At 41.3% G+C, this 21,735-nt stretch overlaps 1 protein-coding gene across 1 annotated transcript in view; it reads left to right on the top strand.

Moving 5' to 3' along the window:
- Nucleotides 1–18,175, top strand: part of LOC110507487 (cytochrome P450 2M1-like) — a 37,808-nt gene extending 19,633 nt beyond the window's left edge. Inside the window, exons 2-10 of the mRNA XM_036964848.1 lie at nucleotides 7,866–8,102; nucleotides 11,899–11,986; nucleotides 12,139–12,288; nucleotides 15,785–15,945; nucleotides 16,111–16,287; nucleotides 16,547–16,688; nucleotides 16,882–17,066; nucleotides 17,226–17,367; nucleotides 17,576–18,175. Coding sequence (XP_036820743.1) covers nucleotides 7,893–8,102; nucleotides 11,899–11,986; nucleotides 12,139–12,288; nucleotides 15,785–15,945; nucleotides 16,111–16,287; nucleotides 16,547–16,688; nucleotides 16,882–17,066; nucleotides 17,226–17,367; nucleotides 17,576–17,766 — 1,446 coding nt within the window. The 5' untranslated portion in view covers nucleotides 7,866–7,892 and the 3' untranslated portion in view covers nucleotides 17,767–18,175. The remainder of the gene's footprint in view (nucleotides 1–7,865; nucleotides 8,103–11,898; nucleotides 11,987–12,138; nucleotides 12,289–15,784; nucleotides 15,946–16,110; nucleotides 16,288–16,546; nucleotides 16,689–16,881; nucleotides 17,067–17,225; nucleotides 17,368–17,575) is intronic.
- The last annotated feature ends 3,560 nt before the right edge of the window (nucleotides 18,176–21,735 follow it).

The raw sequence follows: 21,735 nt of genomic DNA, 5'->3' as shown, positions 1-21,735 counted from the left end.
AACAGCAAGCAATGCATGTGTAGAAGCACGGTGGCTAGGAAAAACTCCCTAGAAAGGCCAAAACCTAGGAAGAAACCTAGAGAGGAACCAGGCTATGTGGGGTGGCCAGTCTTCTGGCCGTGCCGGGTGGAGATTAACATGGCCAAGATGTTCAAATGTTCATAAATGACCAGCATGGTCAAATACTAATAAGGCAGAACAGTTGAAACTGGAGCAGCAGCACGGCCAGGTAGCCTGGGGACAGCAAGGAGTCATCATGTCAGGTAGTCCTGAGGCATGGTCCTAGGGCTCAGGTCCTCCGAGAGAGAGAAAGAAAGAGAGAGAGAGAATTAGAGAGAGCACACTTAAATTCACACAGGACACCGATTAGGACAGGAGAAGTACTCCAGATATAACAAACTGACCCTAGCCCCCCGACACATAAACTACTGCAGCATAAATACTGGAGGCTGAGACAGGAGGGGTCAGGAGACACTGTGGCCCCATCCGAGGACAGCCCCGGACAGGGCCAAACAGGAAGGATATAACCCCACCCACTTTGCCAAAGCACAGCCCCCACACCACTAGAGGGATATCTTCAACCACCAACTTACCATCCTGAGACAAGGCCGAGTATAGCCCACAAAGATCTCCGCCACGGCACAACCCAAGGGGGGGGGGGGGGGGGGGGGCGCCAACCCAGACAGGAAGATCACATCAGTGACTCAACCCACTCAAGCGACGCACCCCTCCTAGGGACGGTATGAAAGAGCCCCAGTAAGCCAGTGACTCAGCCCCTGTAATAGGGTTAGAGGCAGAGAATCCCAGTGGAAAGAGGGGAACCGGCCAGGCAGAGACAGCAAGGGCGGTTCGTTGCTCCAGAGCCTTTTCGTTCACCTTCCCACTCCTGTACTTTGCTCCGTTCATCTTTCTCTCGATACTGAGTAGTCACCCAGTCCCAGCTTCATTTGGGGGTATACGGGGATAAGAAAGTTGTAAGTTCATGAAGAAGTTATATTCTTCAAGAATCAATGGGTTTGTCTTATCTCTCATCGGCTCAGTAAGAAATATTGCTCAGTTGTTTACTAGGCAGAGATTGAAAACTTTGAAGCTTCTCTTTGACATCCCTGGGAAACCTCTGAATAGGATGCAAGAGCCTCGAGGAGAGGGTCCAAGAGTAAGGTTTGTGTGTGTGTGTGTGTGTGTGTGCATGTGTGTTTATGCTTGTTTCCAAAGCATGGCTTGTTTGCGTCGTAAGCTTGCCTGCCAAAATGACAAAAGAACATGTGTGTTACCATTAAGTCATAATGCCCGAGAACCCGGTGTTTGGAGGATAAATTGACATGGGTGTTGCAAACCGTACCAATATATCCTCCAAACACTGGCTTAGAGGGCATTATCACTTTTATATAACGGGTTACCAACATGTTTAAAATAATGATTGGCATAGTTTCATTAAAATAGTTATTGTGATGAATTTATTCATACTATTTAATCCTTCCACAAGATATAGTCCGACACAAATCTAGGGTTGCTACCCAAGCCGGCTGGTCGTTCGTTCAATCGGTTCAGTTGCTAGAGACGCGGGCGACCCAGTCGTTCCTTCTAAATGTTCCATTGCCATACTGGCTGGCATAGTTCCTGATTTCTTGCTAGCTAGCTAGCCAACTACGGCTAACTTACAGTCACGTCAAAAAGTGCATCCAGAATAACAGCAAAGTCTCAGCATTTGTATTTGTTTAAGCTGTTTTCTCGTGAATTTTTTTTGGATACATCCATAACAATGAGCTAATGAGGCGTGATATCGCCTGGCTTAGAAAATGTACTCACTCGTCAGGGCACTTGTCCAGAGGAGCTAGCCAACAACACAGCTAACACAATCCCTTGAAACTGAAGCTGTAAAGACTGCAAACTAGCTGCACTTCATTTCTTTTGACCTTTCATCAATTGACATTTTCTTTGTATATACTGTATCCATAAAAATGATGCCAGCTGATTCATTATTTCGACTGGCTGAAAAACGGTGCCTGCCTGTCTGTCTCGTCACAACTCCTGACACGTTCATTATTATGGGACAGCTGGAGATCGAATTTGAATATTGAAACTGTGGCAAATGTCGGAGAGACAGGCTGCAAGAGTTATACAAATCTCTGCTGTTTAAAACTAAATGTTAGTCTAAAAGAAATGTGAGATAATGTCAAGATGCTTTTATAGTGGAGATCAAGTTTATAAATTGCTTGGCTGGGCTTATGAGAGAGTGGATTGCACAGTCAGAAGGAACAGAGTGAATTGGCTTTTTTAACGTCATAGATTTAGCCGGTGATAACTTGTGGAATAAACACTCAAGATTAGACCAACCCGTTGTAATATAACAACCACCCCTTCCTTCCTTCCCATGTTTCCTATATTACCTCTTCTAGCTGTACAACCTTTCCCCCAGAATTGTTGAGGGCTTTCCAGGAAAACACCATGAGTTGTTAAAGGCCATAGACAAGGACAAAGCTTACATACGAGAGGAAGCAGATCGTCGCCTTTAAAACCTGGATACCTCTAATCCCCAGGACTACTTCGAAGTCTTCCTGGTTAAAACACTGGAGGTAGAACAATGATATATTCCTGGAATTGGATGTTGGACCGCTCTACACATTATCAAAATACAATCTAGCCACCAGAGCCAAATCTCCTATTGACATCATTGTATGAGTTAGCAAATTAGTATGTTAAGTTTGGTATGGTTACATAAGACAGAAGGTTACTTAAGGATGGGTTAAATGAAAACTGACATTTTGAATCTGACTGTAGGTCTATAACCTCTCACATACTGTGGCCTTGATATTTAACTCCAGCAGAACTAAGCATTTCTTGCAGTCTAACGATACACCAAATGTAGGCAAAATGTTGACTCGGTAACAGGAGTGGAGAAACATGATTTCTTTCTTTCAGCATCTTGAGAGAATGCGAATGTTCAGTTAGATATCTGTAGCGGTTGCCAATGGGTTATTAGCCATTTTGGGAGGGTGAACAAACAGCTGACCCGAGCACCACTATCCCACACATGAAAACAAGTTGTCACAGTTTAACCCGATCCTTCTAGGAAGATCCTTCTAAATTCAGCCTGGTCTCAGAGCATTTTGTATTGTTTTGTACATTATACTCCATTTAGTATGATATGTTACGTTTCGTTTGATTGGACATGATTTGGAAAGGCATGCACCTGTCTATATAAGGTCCCACAGTTGACAGTGCAAGTTTCAGAAGAAAGTGCTTTGTTTCTGGCCATTTTGAGCCTGTAATCGAACCCACAAATGCTGATGCTCCAGATACTCAACTATTATAACTAGTTATTCAACTATGTTTATTTTTTATTTAACGTGTTGTTTTTGAATCACGTGTTCAAAGGGAAAATTACCAGTTCCCTGGGGTCATGGTCTTTGGGTAAATAAGCAAAGGTACTTTGTTCAGTCTGCATATGGAAGGGAAAATATATGTTAACAAGGGATGGTAGTTACTCCAAATGGATTGTGATACATGTATTGATGATTTCATTTTTTGTTTTTGTTTCGATACAAATTTCACCAGATTGGGATTTATGGAGTGTGGGATTCTAGGAAGGGTTAGGAGAATAACTCCATGATCTGTAACTTGTCCTGAGAGGTCGCCAGTAGAACAAAGGAGTTATCACAGAAGGTGATGTCTGATTGGATTAAGACACATGGTACCACAGACAGTGTGTGTGAAACCTCAAAGCCCTCCCTAACCAGCTGGAGAAAGGGCAATAAGGGTGTGCAATTCAACAGTGACTTTTTGGCACTTCTGAGTCTACACACGGCCAACAGTTTGGACTAAAGTATGCTTTGAGTTACTGATGTTTCATGACTTGGCCACTTATCACAGGGACTGAGGGGGCTGTGATAAGTTATTACTTGTTTCATTTTTTTTATAAATGTACATTTTAATAGGGATGATGTGTGCTAAATTGAGAAGTTTGAATGTGAGTTAGTGCTTACTATAAGGAATTTTATTCTAAATTTGGGTTGGATAATTTATAAAATGTTTTGGATATAGAACTGTTTAGATTTATTAGGCCTATGGAAGCCCTGGAAACCTTCTCTAAGTATTCTTTGCTAGGGGGGGTTAGAATTTATTGGGTGAAAGCTTTGGTTAACGAAAGGATTTTGTTTGGTTTTTGTTTATTTTGTTTTATTATGTCATAATGTTAATGTTACATTGTATCGATAAATAGAGATGTCTGGGTGATAGATTACAAGTAATTGCATGTAAGGTTTATAGTCTGTGTTTTGTAATGACACCCAACGATGGAGATGGAGACAGCATGGAGACCAGCATAACATGGGCACGTAACGGATGACGTTTTTCCCCAGTTTTAGTTCCATTACGAGTAGTGGGAAGTTATTAAACATGGATGTATTTTAACTTTTATTTTTCTCTTTTCTTGTTAGGTCAATATGTTTTTAGGTTTTGTGGAACATAAGAGTGATCTTTGTTTCAAAGGAGGGATTGATGTATATTGACTAAATTGATATGAGAATGTTTTTAGTATGTTTCTAACTGTGGTAGTAAATTAGGAGTAGTGACGTGTGTTATGGGTTAGATGGAAGGATATTGTTAGAGTTGTGTTTTTTGAATCCGGTATCAGGAAGAATAAAAGTCAATCTGTTGTTAATTATCTTTAATTCAATTTAAGCAATAAATGGTAAATGCAATTTTCGTATATACGGGCTCTCTGTCCTACCTCGCAGGGCAAACAGAGAACTGACAGGATGTACGTAAACAGTTGTTCTTATACTGTGATAGACATAGGCCAACAGACGGGTTGGAACTATCACAGTAGAGGCTGAGTGTGGTTTAGACTTTGCTCAGCCTATCGCAGGCGCTCAGACTAGTCCTAATCTCTTGGCGCTTCTTGGAGTCCACCCTCTGTTGATGTATAGATTCTCACTGTTCTGGTGCCATACCCTAGTTACTGCAACTACTCAGTTCCCGTTATCTGTTATTGTGTTATTCAGTATTTTCTAATACAATCAAACCTTGTGATGAGCCTCCCCTCCCTGTACCTGATTAATCACAACTTTGTAAGATACAGCAAGTCACACCATGTGCTCAATATTGTCACATACAAACACAAGGACAAAGCATCTGCTGGGCTGTTATCTACAGTTTTGCAACAGTCTCAGCATGTTGCTCGGTCCTTCACACACACACACACACACACACACACACACACACACACACACAGACAACTGCTGTTCAAACAATTCAATCTTACGTGATATAGTAGTGGGTTATAGAGCATAGACATAAATCCTCACAATATGTAGGTTGAATATTCTTCCAACTCATTAATCTCTTTCCCAATTTCTAACAGCCGGCGAATACTTGATAGATTACAGGCAGTAGTTATTCTCACAGCAGTTGCCGAAGGGATCGCAATTGAAGGAGATTATAGGCATGGGCCATGTTAGTAGTAGCAGGGGTCACTTAAGTAGCATTGTTGGGATATCAGTTTATGAAGACTCATCCCACATGGATTGGTAACTGGGAAACTGGTAGGAGTACAGGGGATGCGGTTATTCAAAATAACACCATGACAGAGGAAGCGGAGCAAAAGAGAGAGAGATTAGATTCCACTGTAGACATACATACAGATGGGTTAAGTCTAGGCGCTACTTGTTCTATTGGTTAATGCATCATATGAAAAGGATAGATGTTAGGGTAACTGTACTCTAAACAACACGTTGAAGGCATTAATGTGAAAGCATATACAGTGCTGAGTTACCTCAAGAGGATGTACGTTGATTAGGGATACGCACTTGCCTATCAGGAGATGTGCCTATTAAGTGGCAATAAAAAAGTTTAAATGACATGGCTTGGGAACACCTCTCGGAACCTGGGGCCAAAAGGGGTAGACTGGGCAAAAGCGTGAGTAATCTTCTCTAAGAAGCCGAAGTAGAGGCGGATCAAGGAGCATCTTCTGAATATCCAGAGTCCAGGGATAGGGAGGAGTGACATGCCTGTTGCTCCTAATGACATATATACTCTGGCAGATACCCCTGATGGAGGCACTGTCTAAGGGGACGAAGAAACAACGACAAGAGACTTTGGGAAGGAGACTTTCTAACAGAGTGAAAACCAGGACAGATGAAGAACGGTAGAATGGCCTTGACAGCAACAGCGACCAACCTAGAAGAAATTGTAAACTCACCTCCCACATGCACTAGTACACCAACTAAGACAATGACAAAACCACAAGAAAGTGGGTTGATGCAGAAAATCTGGACATCTGTTACCAACTGGTGTAGCCATAATGAAGAAACTACCCCAGAATCAAACATTGACCAAAAATGTAGAAAAGCATTAACAAATGGCTGGTATAAGTGGGCTCAGTGGGGCCAGAAAAAAGTATTACTATGTACTCAATGTAACAGTTGCTGAATGATAAATGCTGTTAGACCTTCTGAATATCTGTTCTAGACATGTATGTGACAAAGGGTTTGTCCTCAATCTTCTAACCAGTTTTTCACTTATGTCAAAAATAGATGTTAGAGAGGTGTCTTTGAGGAAGGGCAATATGTTTAGGTGTCATACTGAGAATGACAATATAAGGGTTTAGGATGTTTAGTTGATTGATTTTATTGTTTATTTATCTTGTATTCAAGGTAAGGCTAAGAAATGCACATGCTTTAACTCTATACAGTATGTCCTGACTCACCAGTGTATATGGGAAAGTGGAGCTCAAATTGTTAAGAAGGATGTGAAGTTGATTATCTCTATAGAGTTTCAGAAGGTCCCATTCTCATCTATACTGGAAAATGTAATTGTGTGTGACACTGAGTTTCAAAGGGGGGGTTATGTTGGAGATTTTCCAGTCATCTGATGATTTTCAGTAACCTATACTGTTCTCTTTGAAGTAGATAGAATAATCAATATAAGCTTACATTGAGATATGTAAGCAGAATGAAGGCTAAACCTATGAGTGTCCAAGCTAGAGCAACATCGAATTGACCATTTGACATGTAAAGAACAGAACATAAGCAGAATCTGTGTAGATGCGGCAAGGTAAACCAACAAGACTTGAGTGGTCTGGGCCATATCTAATCTTGTGAAGGCTACTGGACACGCACATAAGTTAAGCATACATTGATAATGTAGGTCTGAACTTGTAAAGACCTCTGGGCAGGAACATTAGCTAAGTGGTGTGCATGTCATGCCACCAATAGAATCTATGCCCCAATGTCTGAGCCAATTAGAGAATGGAAACTAAGTAAGACAACAAGATTCGTAAAATTGGGTGATGACAAGGGTAAGACTGTATAAAAACCAAGCACTAAGAATAAAGATTCAGTTGTTTCATGAACTAACTCGGCTTTGTTGCTCTCTGTGATAAAGTCTAATTGAAGTATTTGAGTCAATTCCAAACCAAACCAAATCAAATAAAAAATGAAAAACGATGTAACTCCGACCGGAGTGCCTCTTTTGGGTCACTTTTGCCGATCCCAAGACTGGATAAAGGAGGAGGGTTGGAATTGTTACATTAAAAAAAAACAAGAATCGATAGAAAGTTAATTTGTAGTTCTAAACATATTTAGGGTGTTTTTGACTCTCCCACAATGTTATTCCTCTCCCCGACAGCATCACAATTACATGCACCTGGGCAATTATGCAAATTAGGCAATGACGTAATTTAGAGACTTAACTAGAGACTTTTAGGACAGCCAATAGCTACTTTCCTTACCGAGGAGTTGGCAACACTGCACAATATTTGCGCAGTCACTTGGCTTTCTTGTCAATATAATGGATCATCACTGATGAAACTCACAACTGTGCAAACTATTGCACAACTTCAGAATAAAGCTTTCCGATATCAGATTTTCTGTTAACTCCGTAGGCGATCAATGTCCTCGACTCTACTGAAGATGGATGTACTTCATATTTTGCAGACGAACTTTGTGTCTATTGTAATCGGATTTGTCGTTATTATTTTATTGTGGATGAATCGAGGCAAACAAAGCAACTCACGTTTGCCTCCTGGTCCTTCACCGATTCCTCTGCTTGGTAACTTGTTACGAATGGATGTGAAAGCGCCATACAAGCTCTACATGGAGGTCAGTCAAATACTTGAGCTAGATCAGTGGACAAGGTTAGGTCAAAGATGCAGAATCAGGTGTAGAATGAGATATCCATTTAATTACTTTTCCACAGAACTTGGCAAAAATTGATTATTTGCATCAATACAAGCTAAATGTAGGTTAGATTATTATTGTTTTACATTATTTTCTGTGTTGGTTACTGTAGCAACAAAGCAGTTCAGTATTTTCATGTGACTGCTTAGTTACCAACCTTCTGTACATTTTTATTGAATTGCCCCTCTGGGTTCAATATTCATTCAAAGTATACTACATGCATGTATTTGAGAACTGAAAAAGTGTGTGTATATATATCGATTACATAAATTAATTTGTGTAATTTCTTTCCTTCTTAATGCGTTTGAGCCAATCAGTTGTGTTGTGACAAGGACATTTTCCGTTTTGACTGACCTTCATGTCTTAGAAGTAATGTTGGACTGTCGTTTCTCTTTGATTATTTGAGTTGATCTTGCCATAATATGGACTAGGTCTTTTACCAAATAGGGTTATCTTCTGTATACCACCCCTACCTTTTCACAATACAACTGATTGGCTCAAACGAATTCATTTGTAGATTTTCTTTCCTTCTTATCTTTTAAGAAGGCACACTGGTTAATTGAAATGCATTCCAGGTGACTATCTCATAAAGCTGGTCAAGAGAATGCCAAGAGTGTGCAAAGCTGTCATCAAGGCAAATGGTGGTTACTTTGAAAAATCTGAAATATATTTTGATTTAACACTTTTTTAGTTACTACATGATTCCATATGTGTTATTTCATAGTTTTGAGGTCTTCACTATTATTCTACAATGTAGAAAATAATTAAAAAGAAAGAAAGACACCTACTCATTCAAGGGTTCACTTTTGACTGGTACTGTATTTGCTTGTTTGTGCATGTGTTGGTTTGCATGCTCAAACCCACAGCCTTTGTGCATTTACTACTACTACTGTAAAATGCAGTGACTTTTTGACTTTTTGTATAATGTGATATTATACATGATATTGTAGATTAACCTTTGGTTGAACAGATTTGTGGTTGCCAAAAACGTTCTGTCTCTCTAGTTGTAGGCCATCTGTTTGATGCTGTCTGGTCCAAACGAGTATGACATTGTTCCAACCTCACTTTGCGGAAAATGATGATGCTTGTCTTCCATAATTCAGATATACAGTACCAGTTAAAAGTTTGGACACACCTACTCATTCCAGGGGTTTATTTTCTTTTGTACTATTTTCTACATTGATAAATAATAGACACCAAAACTATGAAATAACACATGGAATCATGTAGTCAGCAAAAAAGTGTTAAACAAAACTAAATGTTTTATATGAGATTCTTCAAAGAAGCCACACTTTGCCTTGATGACAGCTTTGCACAATATTGGCAGTCTCTCAACCAGCTTCATGAGGTTGTCACCTGGAATGCATTTCAGTTAACAGGTGTGCGTTGTTTAAAGTTAATTTGTGGAATTTCTTTCCTTCTTAATTAATGTATTTGAGCCAATCAGTTGTGACAAGGTAGGGGTGGTACACAGAATATAGCCCTATTTGGTAAAAATCCATATTATGGCAAGAGCAGCTCAAATAAGCAAGAGAAATGACAGTCCATCATTACTTTAAGAGACGAAGGTCAGTCATTCCAAAAAACTTTGAAAGTTTCTTCAAGTGCAGTCGCAAAAACCATCAAGCGCTCTGATGAAACTGTCTCTCATGAGGACGGCTGCTGGAAAGGAAGACCCAGAGTTACCTCTGCTGCAGAGGATAAGTTAATTAGAGTTGATGAGTCCAAATTTGAGGTTTTTGGTCAAGTTTGGTCAAGTTTGCTCCTCATTACACACCACGGACCAACAACTATTATTTACATCAACATAGGAATCACTACAACTTTTTGTGACTTCTTATACACTATATTAGGCTCAGCCTTTGCATCGTTGATCTTCCTAGATATGGCTACGATATTGTTATCACTACATCCGATGGATCTGGATACTGCTTTCAAGCCTATTTCTGCAGCGTTAGTCATGATTTGATCAATACATGTTGATTTCATTCCTGTGCTGTTTGTAACTACCTTGGTAGGTTGACTGATATCCTGAACTAGTGCGCAGCTCGATGAAAGCCAGTCAATATTTAAATCACCCAGAAAATATACCTCTGTTCATATCACATGCATTTCACAACTGTTATCCAGATACTGATTGTTAGCACTTGGTGGTCTATAGCAGCTTCTCACAAGGATGGGCTTTAGGTGAGGCAGATGAACCTGTAGCCATATTACTTCAACAGTATTTAACATGAGATCCTCTCTAAACTTTACAGGAATGTAATTCTGAATATAATCAGCAACACCTCCACCACTCGCATTTCTGTCTGGTCTGTAAATGTTATAACCGTGTATTGCTACCACTGTATCAAAGGTATTATCCAAGTAGGTTTCAGAGATGTTCAGAGATTCAGAGATTCAGAGATTTCAAAATATGAATGTCATCTGTTACTAGCAAGTTATTAATTTCATTAACTTTGTTTCTTAAGCTACATATGTTAACGTGGGCTATTTTGAGCACTTTTCTGGATGCTTGCTTGTTTTCATTGCTTTACTGGGAAGTTTAGCAGAAGTAGATATTCTCATGTTATTTATATTAGTGCAGGGTTAAACCATGCATATTGTTTATAAGAGATGTGATTTGGAGACTGTATTCTGTCATTTAATATTGTATATTTATTTCTCTTTACTTGCAGACCACGCACACACACACACACACACACACACACTTTGGTTGAAGCAAGTTGCCAGACCACTAAGTGCCTTATCCCATCCATACTACATACACTGTGCGGTGCTGTTCTGTGCATCTTAGCCGTTATTAAACCACCTCAACTGGAATCCTACCTGTCTGTCATCTGTGCCTTTACTAGTGTAATGTAGTGATCATTAAACCATAATTCAGCCCGTGTATTGGTACTGTAGGATTCCGGTTCCATGTTTTACAGTAGCCAGACAGCGGGAGTGATATGCCATGTGAACTGTGTAATACCAGCATACTCCTGAGTAAAGTTAAACTAAAGTATACAAACGCCCCTACCTCAGTTCTTATAAACATAAGCCATCTAAATAACTGTGGATGTTACAACCAGCACAAGGGAGCGAACACATAAAGTAAACCTAACCTACAGAATATACAGTCCACCAAGTCCTCACTTTCAGGCGTGGTTGAATGTTTGTGATTATACCCTGAAGAAGACAGCTTGGCTGTCGAAACGTTGGTATTCAATTTTTGCATCTGAGCTCCAAGAGTGTGCGTCTCTTCTATTTTATTTTCAAGTTTCCACCCCGCTAGCCAGCACCTCGTCTTAATAGGTGTGCGTTTCTTTTTCTTCTAGATCGCGGTTGAATGGTCTGTCACGCTCGTTGTATGGATGAGACCAAGGCACAGCGTGATGTGAATACATCTTTTATGTTAATGAAACAAAGAACACTTCAACAAACTTACAAAACGACCGTGACAGCTATATAGAATAAGTACAGGCAACTAATACATAGACAATCACCCACAAATTACCCAAGGAATATGGCTGCCTAAATATGGTTCCCAATCAGAGACAACGATAAACAGCTGCCTCTAATTGAGGACCAATCTAGGCAACCGTAGACATACAAAACACCTAGACTAGTTAACAACCCCATAAACATACAAAAACCCTAGACAGGACAAAAACACGGCTCAGTGTTTACTGTATGGCTGGGCTCCAAACCTGTAGTGGTGATCTCTGGCTTTCAGGCTATCAAGGATGCTTTTGTCACACAAGGAGAAGAGTTCAGCGGCAGAGCCAACTACCCCGTCATCATGACAGTCTCTAAAGGATATGGTGGGTGATTTTATATATATTTTTTTAATGGGAGTGGGTGGGTGTCATTGTCCTTGCCAAAGTCAGTCTGTGTGGAAATTACGTTACATTAGGTTTATGTTATGCTATTCTAATTCTTCTTCTTTGTGCTTCTGTCATACTGTTTACTGTAGGGGTGTTGGTGAGCAGTGGGAAGAGATCAAAAGATCTTCGCAGGTTCTCGCTGATGACCCTTAAAACCTTTGGGATGGGGCGCAGGAGCATCGAAGAACGTGTCCAAGAAGAGGCTAAGATGCTGGTGAAAGCCTTCGGTGAATATAGAGGTAGGTTGTTTTTCTTAGTATTTTTCTTGCCTTTGAAATACATTTTATAATAACTTTATGGGCAATATTACTCAGGTTGTTGGAATGTAAGAAACAGAAGATAAATGGTTTATTGCAGAATATAGTAACAGTAAAATCCATGGGGTGTACAGGGTTTTTAATGTATAGACATGTAATTTACCTGTAAACATGTACCTTTTTAAGTTCTGAGGGATTGTTGCTGTTTGTTTTGATTAGAAATCACGATTTAAATATTTTTTTAAACATGAAGTGCAGTATGCATTATGTGGGTTGAATGTTGTTATAACCCAGAATGAAACAATCAATACAAGTGTTTGCCCGTTATTCATTTATTAACCCATAATTTCTTCACATTACTTTACTTTCCTTAGTTTCAGCCACTTGCGAATTTATCTCATCGGAGAAAGCATTCAAGCGAAACAACGCCCCTCTGTCTCACGGAAACCATTCAGACCCCTTGACTTTCCACATTTTGTTACGTTACAGCCCTATTCTAAAATTGATGAAATACTTTTTTCCCTCATCAGTCTACACGCAATACCTCATAATGACAAAGCGAAAACAGGTTTTTAGAAAATGTTGCAAATGTATAAAAATAAAAGACACCTTATTTACATAAGTCAGACCCTTTGCTATGAGACCCAAAATTGAGCTCTGGTGCATCCTGTTTCCACTGATCATCCTTGATGTTTCTACAACTTGATTGGAGTCCACCTGTGGTAAATTCAATTGATTGGACATGATTTGGAAAGGCACGCATCTGTCTATATAAGGTCCCACAGTTGACAGTGCATGTCAGAGCAAAAACCAAGCCATGAGGTCGAAGGAATTGTCCGTAGAGCTCCGAGACAGGATTGTGTCGAGGCACAGATCTGGGGAAGGGTACCAAATAATTTCTGCAGCATTGAAGTTTACCAAGAACACAGTGGCCTCAAATGTTTTAATGGAAGAAGTTTGGAACCACCAAGATTCTTCCAAGAAGGCCAGCATCCGAGACCTCTTCACTGTTGACGTTGAGACTGGTGTTTTGTGGGTACTATTTAATGAAGCTGCCCGTTTTGGACTTGTGAGGCATCCGTTTCTCATACTAGACACTCTAATGTACTTGTACTCTTGCACAGTTGTGCACCGGGTCCTCCCACTCCTTTCCGTGAAGGGAGTAGTACACAGCGTTGTACGAGATCTTCAGTTTCTTGGCAATTTCTCGCATGGAATAGCCTAAATTTCTCAGAACAAGAATAGACTGACAAGTTTCAGAAGAAAGTGCTGTTTCTGGCCATTTTGAGCCTGTAATCGAACCCACAAATGCTGATGCTCCAGATACTCAACTATTATAAAGATGGCCAGTTTTATTGCTTCTTTAATGAGAACAACAGTTTTCAGCTGTGCTAACATATTTGCAAAAGGGTTTTCTTGTCACGGTTGTGTGGAGAGACTGACCAAGGTGCAGCGTGATTAAAGTTCCACATATTTATTTAAACAAAACTTCTGAACAAAAAGAAACAAACGACGAATCATGACATCAGCGGTGCTACATGCACTAACTCAAAACAGTATCCCACACAGCAGGTGGAAACAGGGAACCGTTAAGTATGATCCCCCAATTAGAGACAACGAACCTCAGCTGCCTCTAATTGGGAACCATACCAAGAGCACCAACATAGAAATAATTAACCTAGAACAACCCCTAGTGACGCCCTGACCTACTATACCATAGAGAACCAAGGGCTCTCTATGGTCAGGGTGTGACATTTCTAATGATCAATTAGCCTTTTAAAATGATATGTTGTGTTAGCTAATTCAAGATTGTCATTGGAACACAGGACTGATGGTTGCTGATAATGGGCCGCTGTACGCCTATGTAGATATTCCATAAAAAAATCTGCCGTTTCCAGCTACAATAGTCATTTACAACTTAACAATGTTTACATTGTATTTCTGAACAATTTGATGTTATTTTAATGGACACATTTTTTTGCTTTTCTTTCAAAAACAAGGACATTTCTAAGTGACCTCAGACTTTTGAACAGTAGTGTATGTAAATTATATATTTCCGTTTTTTATTTTTATGAATTTGCTAAAATTTATAAACCTGTTTTTGCTTTGTCATTATGGGCTATTGTGTGTCGATGGATGAGGGGGAAAAAATATTGAATCAATTTTAGAATAAGGCTGTAACATAACGTGGAAAAAGTCAAGGGGTCTGAAAGGTATGACATGCCATACTTTTTTGTCCAGACAGCATCAGATACATGGGCTATACATACATGTCCTCAGACTCCACCACAATGGCATTGTCAGCAGCACCTGTCCTTTTTACCAAATAAATGTAAGATTTAATTTTAACAAGAAATGACCTTTCTTTTCTCTGCCCTGCTCAGAAAGTGCCTCATTTTGCTGCAGCTTAATTTCAATAAGTTACTTTTGCAATAATATTGTGGGAACTCTGTAAGGGTGGAATGGTCCATTATTATGAACCTGTCCGTGGGTGATTAATGGGGCGGCAGGGCAGCCTAGTGGGTAGAGTGTTGGACTAGTAACAAAAAGGTTGCAAGTTCAAATCCCCGAGCTGACAAGGTACAAATCTGTCGTTCTGCCCCTGAACAGGCAGTTAACCCACTGTTCCTAGGACGTCATTGAAAATAAGAATTTGTTCTTAACTGACTTGCCTAGTTAAATATAGGAAAAATAAATTATAAAAGTTTCTACTATTGATATGAAATATATGTATGGAAATAAGTTATTTGTGTACTATGAATTATTATTGGATGGATTAATTAACTTTTTTTCAAAGCCTTCCCCCCCCCCCCCCTAACAATGTGGCCTCATTAACCTGGGCACAGTGGCCAGGCAAAACCCCCCTCCCTCCCAATTTCCCTTGCAACCTTAAAGCTTCCTGCAGAGTTTTCTGCTTCTGAACCAACCTGATGATGCAAGACAGAATGAGAGCGACGAGCTGAGCAGTACACAACAGCGGGTTGGGGGGGGCCTCAAGTGGTGCATGGGGGGGGCATCAAGCTTTGAAATTATTTATTTAAAACAACAAAAATATTATGCCCAGCTCACGAGCGAGGCCCCTTGATGATGTGAGCCTAATAGTAAGTCCACCATTGGTTAAACCTCCGCACTACAAAACCAGACAGAGCACTTTGCCAGGGCCTGCCTGTCCCTCCAGGACCCTAGGGGTAACGTTTGTTTTGTAATCGGTGTAACTGAGATACATGGATTACAGAATAATGTAACTGTATACATTATTCTCAGTATATTATCTTCAGCAAGATTTTAACACTAAACATGTCATTGGAAAGGTACCATTTTACATTAAAATACATGGAAAATCGAGTGTTTAATTCAAACATAGTTGTTGCTTCTCACAGCTATTTCTAAAAGTTTCACCATCACAATATTATATATGGATAACCAATCAGGTATTTTAAAAGTATCTGTGTGTTCTTGCCTTCCTTCTCTAATCTAGATTCAGTTGTCAATCCCAAAGAATTGCTTTGCAATTGTGTTGGCAATGTGATCTGCTCCATAGTCTTTGGGCACAGGTTTGAAAATGACGACCCAATGTTTCAGCTCATCCAAAAGGCTGTTGATGCCTACTTCCATGTACTCAGCAGCCCTATTGGAGCGGTACAGTAACTTTTCAGCTCATTTCTTTTCATAGAAGCTTCCATTGCTCTCAACGCCCTGCTAAACTGAAGTTCTATCACAGTAATTGCACAAAATGTCCTTGGGCTGACCAAGCCATTGTTTTCACTAACAAAACCCCCTCCCCTTCCATCCCCTTTATTTCAGATGTACAACATGTTCCCTAGAATCGTTTGGTGCTTTCCAGGCAATCACCATGAGATGTTTGCTATCGTTAACAAGGCCAAAGATTACATACAAGAGCAAGCAGAAATCCGTCTTAAAACCCTTAACATCTCTGAACCTCAGGACTTCATCGAGGCCTTCCTGGTTAAAATGCTGGAGGTAGAAAACACAGCATGATCCTCACATTGGAGGTTGAACCTCTTACACATTATGAAAATATGGAATGTGGCTGGAATTAAGATACCATCCATGTCCACTTATGTGAGTTTGGCTATCATGAGTGAATAGACAAGTGAGAGGCCAATGTCTGGTTTTCCAACGTATTTAGAGGCAATAAGTATGTGGAGATGACAACAACTAGCCACCAGATGTCACTGTTTACTTACATAACTGATGGTGACTTATTCTCTTCTCTTAGGAGAAAGATGATCCCAACACTGAGTTCAACAATGATAATATGGTGATGACTGCATGGAGCCTGTTTGCTGCTGGAACAGAAACCACATCATCCACCCTAAGACAATCATTTCTGATGATGATAAAGTACCCTCACATTCAAGGTACCCTACTACCCAAGTCTTTATCGATTGTGTCCAAGTCTCCTAGACCTATTAGATAACATTGTAATACAAAAAAGTATCATTCTGGACTATGAATTGTTTCAAATGTGTTATTACGATGTTGTGACATGTAATAACTCCAACAAAATCATGGTATCAGTGTAATGTAAAGTGTGACTTAAATCTTCCTAAGAGAGTGTTCAGAAGGAGATAGACGAGGTGATTGGCTCAAGAGTGCCCACGGTTGACGACAGAGTTAAAATGCCCTACACGGATGCTGTCATTCACGAAGTCCAGCGATACATGGACCTCAGTCCCACCTCCGTACCCCACAAAGTGATGAGGGATACAGAGTTCTACAACTACCACATTCCAGAGGTGACCACAATTGTGTAACTGTACAAACACTGAATGTTCAATCTCACTGTATCTTGTTTGACGTGGTGGAACTGTTGTTTAAAAAAGATGATTTACATTTTACGGATCAACATGCAGTTTTCATAGAAAGTGATGGGTGTTATTTTGTCATTCTTTCAGGGTACCATGGTCCTGCCTCTGCTGTCCTCTGTGCTTGTTGATCCCAAACTTTTTAAAAACCCAGATGAGTTTGACCCAGAGAACTTCCTGGATGAAAATGGAGTCTTTAAGAAAAATGATGGATTCTTTGCTTTTGGAGTGGGTAAGATCATGTTTGTGAATTATGTGAGTTAAAATCAAGAAACCTAGTGGCCTGGGGTGGTCTTGCGGTCGACAGTAAGCTGCTGCCTCTCTGGAGGTACTATGTTCCGCTGCCCGCATGGGTTTGGTTTGAATCTGACCCGCTGCTTTTCAGCACACTCTCCTAATAACTTTCCTGTATCTCTCTATCCTATCCACAAAAAAAACAGGGAAGCGGGCGTGTCCTGGAGAGGCTCTGGCCAGAGTGGAGCTCTTTCTCTTCTTTACCTCCCTCCTGCAGCGCTTCACTTTCACCGGCACCAAACCTCCAGAGGAGATCAACATCGAGCCATTGTGCTCCAGCTTTGGCCGCGTGCCGCATTCCTATGATTGCTACATCGAACTCAGGACTGAGGAGTGACCACTTTACTGTGGAGAGGTCACAGGCTCAGCTTCACAGTCAGCTGCTTGTCATTATACAGTAACCATAGCCTTACATTTACCACCTTTTTTTCTTGTAGACAACTATATAAGCGTTAGTGAGTTGTATGCCTCTTGTTATCATCCTCAGGTAGGATCTCTAAAGTATGGGTTGATATTTTAATGCTAATAAGCAACTGTAAGCAACTGAATTTGGTCTTGTTTTGTAGGTTGTTACGTGGTTAGGACTGTACATCTATACTGGCAAAGTACTTAAGAGGTACTGTACACTATGTATACTGTGGGGGTCACTTTGTTATTCTGCTGATGTATTGTAACACAACATTTGGTTGTCATTTTTGCTTCAACTAATAAATAGTACTGCACACTTCAGCCAGATTCAAACAATATCTTGTGTGTCCAGACCTGTCATTAATAAGCAAGCTTCGTGTTCCGATTACCTGCTCACATATAACTGTTGTTTTGGCCTTAAGTGTAGACACATAAGTATAGCCATATCCATGTACACATATAATATCTGTTTCACAGAAGGAGAACGCTGTTACTGGAATGTTAGTGGTTACCAGAAAAATGTATCAATTTACTCATGAAAATAGTGACTTGGGCCGTGTACACTTTCTGAAAGTATTCAAACCCCTTCACTTTTTCTGAAAATGTTTACTTAACAGCCTCATTCTAAAATTGATTACACACAATACCCCAGAATGACAAAGTGAAAACAGGTTTTTAGACATTTTTGCAAATCTATTTATCACATTACCTAAGTATTCAGACCCTTTACTCAGTACTTTGTTGAAGCACCTTTGGCAACAATTACAGCCTCAAATCAAATCAAAATGTCTGTGTCACATACACATGGTTAGCAGATGTTAATGTGAGGGTAGCGAAATGCTTGTGCTTCTAGTTCCGACCATGCAGTAATATCTAACAAGTAATATAACCTTACAATTCAACAACTACCTTATACACACAAGTGTAAAGGAATGAATACAAACATCTACATAAAAAATATATGAATGAGTGATGCCCAAACGGCATAGGCAAGATGCAGTAGATATAGAGGTATAGAGTACAGTTTATGAAAACATTATGTAAAGTGGCATTGTTTAAAGTGGCTAGTGACACATTTCATTACATCAAGATGGCAAGATGCAGTAGATGGTATAGCGTACAGTATATACATATCAGATGAGTAATGTAGGGTATGTAAGCATTATATAAAGTGGCTAGTGATAAATTGATTACATCAATTTTTCCATTATTAGTGGCTGAAGTTGAGTCAGTATGTTGGCAGCAGTGAAGGCCTTGACATAGAAGCTGTTTTTCAGTCTCTTGGTCCGCGCTTTGATTCACCTGTACTGACCTCGCCTTCTGGATGATAGCGGGGTGAATAGGCAGTCGCTCAGGTGGTTGTTGTCCTTGATGATCTTTTTGGCCCTGTGACATTGGGTGGTGTAGGTGTCCTGGAGGGCAGGTAGTTTGCACCCGGTGATGCGTTGTGCAGACCTCACTACCCTCTAGATAGCCTTACGGTTTTGGGCTGAGCAGCTGCCGGACCAGGAGGTGATACAGCTCGACAGGATGCTCTCGATTGTGCACCTGTAAAGGTTTGTGAGAGTTTTTGGTGACAAGCCGAATTTCTTCAGCCTCCTGAGGTTGAAGAGGCGCTGCTGCGCCTTCTTCACCACACTGTCTGTGTGGGTGGACCATTTCAGTTTGTCCGTGATGTGTACGCCGAGGAACTTAAAACTTTCCACCTTCTCCACTACTGTCCCGTCAATGTAGATAGGGAGCTGCTCCCTCTGCTGTTTTCTGAAGTCCACTATCATCTCCTTTGTTTTGTTGACATTGAGTGTGAGGTTATTTTCCTGACCCACACTACGAGGTCCCTCACCTCCTCCCTGTAGGCCGTCTCGTCGTTGTTGGTAATCAAGCCTACCACTGTAGTGTCGTCTGCAAACTTGATGATTGAGTTGGAGGCGTGCATGGCCACGCAGTCGTGGGTGAACAGGGAGTACAGGAGAGGGCTGAGAACGCACCCTTGTGGAGACCCAGTGTTGAGGATCAGTAGGGTGGAGATGTTGTTACGTACCCTCACCATCTAGGGGTGGCCCGTCAGGAAGTCCAGGACCCAGTTGCACAGGGCAGGGTCGAGACCCAGGGTCTCGAGCTTAATGACGAGTTTGGAGGGTACTATGGTGTTAAATGCTGAGCTGTTAATCGATGAACAGCATTCTTACATAGGTATTCCTCTTGTCCAGATGGGTTAGGGCAGTGTGCAGTGTGATGGCGATTGCGTCGTCTGTGGACCAATTGGGGCGGTAAGCAAATTGGAGTGGGTCTAGGGTGTCAGGTAGGGTGGAGGTGATATGGTCCTTGACTAGTCTCTCAAAGCACTTCATGATGACGGAAGTGAGTGCTACGGGGCGGTACTCATTTAGCTCAGTTACCTTAGCTTTCTTGGGAACAGGAACAATGGGGGCCCTCTTGAAGCATGTGGGAACAGCAGACTGGTATAGGGATTGATTGAATATGTCCGTAAACACACCGGCCAGTTGGTCTGCGCATGCTCTGAGGGCGCGGCTGGGGATGCCGTCTGGGCCTGCAGCCTTGCGAGGGTTAACACGTTTAAATGTCTTACTCACCTCGGCTGCAGTGAAGGAGAGACCACATGTTTCCGTTGCAGGCCGTGTCAGTGGCACTGTATTGTCCTCAAAGCGGGCAAAAAAGTTATTTAGTCTGCCTGGGAGCAGGACATCCTGGTCCGTGACTGGGCTGGATTTCTTCCTGTAGTCCGTGATTGACTGTAGACCCTGCCACATGCCTCTTGTGTCTGAGCCGTTGAATTGAGATTCTACTTTGTCTCTGTACTGACGCTTAGCTTGTTTGATAGCCTTGCGGAGGGAATAGCTGCACTGTTTGTATTCAGTCATGTTACCAGACACCTTGCCCTGATTAAAAGCAGTGGTTCGCGCTTTCAGTTTCACGCGAATGCTGCCATCAATCCACAGTTTCTGGTTAGGGGATGTTTTAATTGTTGCTATGGGAACGACATCTTCAACGCACGTTCTAATGAACTCGCACACCGAATCAGCGTATTCGTCAATGTTGTTGTCTGACGCAATACGAAACATGTCCCAGTCCACGTGATGGAAGCAGTCTTGGAGTGTGGAGTCTGCTTGGTCGGACCAGCGTTGGACAGACCTCAGAGTGGGAGCCTCTTGTTTTAGTTTCTGTCTGTAGGCAGGGATCAACAAAATGGAGTCGTGGTCAGCTTTTCCGAAAGGGGGGCGGGGCAGGGCCTTATATGCATCGCGGAAGTTAGAGTAACAATGATCCAAGGTCTTTCCACCCCTGGTTGCGCAATCGATATGCTGATAAAATTTAGGGAGTCTTGTTTTCAGATTAGCCTTGTTAAAATCCCCAGCTACAATGATAAATGGTATCCAGTTTGCAAAGAGTCAAATAAAGTTCATTCAGAGCCATCATTCTTTATTATTATAAGAATGAACACTGAACAAACTAACCAAAATAACAAAACGATATGTGACTCTATACCAATGAGTGCTGACAGGCAACTACACATAGACAAGAACCCACGAACACAAAAGGGAAAATGGCTACCTAAATATGATCCCCAATCAGAGACAAGTGGGAACTGTCGCCGGAAGCTCTGGACTGGGAACTGTCGCCGGATACTCTGGACTGGGTACTGTCGCCGGAAGCTCTGGACTGGGTACTGTCGCCGGATACTCTGGACTGGGTACTGTCGCCGGAAGCTCTGGACTGGGTACTGTCGCCGGAAGCTCTGGACTGGGAACTGTCGCCGGAAGCTCTGGACTGGGTACTGTCGCCGGAAGCTCTGGACTGGGTACTGTCGCCGGAATCTCTGGACTGGGAACTGTCGCCAGATACTCTGGACTGGGTACTGTTGCCGGAAGCTCTGGAC

The sequence above is a fragment of the Oncorhynchus mykiss genome, chromosome 27 (assembly GCF_013265735.2).
Source record: "Oncorhynchus mykiss isolate Arlee chromosome 27, USDA_OmykA_1.1, whole genome shotgun sequence".
Lineage (NCBI taxonomy): Eukaryota > Metazoa > Chordata > Actinopteri > Salmoniformes > Salmonidae > Oncorhynchus > Oncorhynchus mykiss.
Note: the sequence above shows the minus strand (reverse complement) of the source record. Positions and strands in the feature narration are given on the sequence as shown.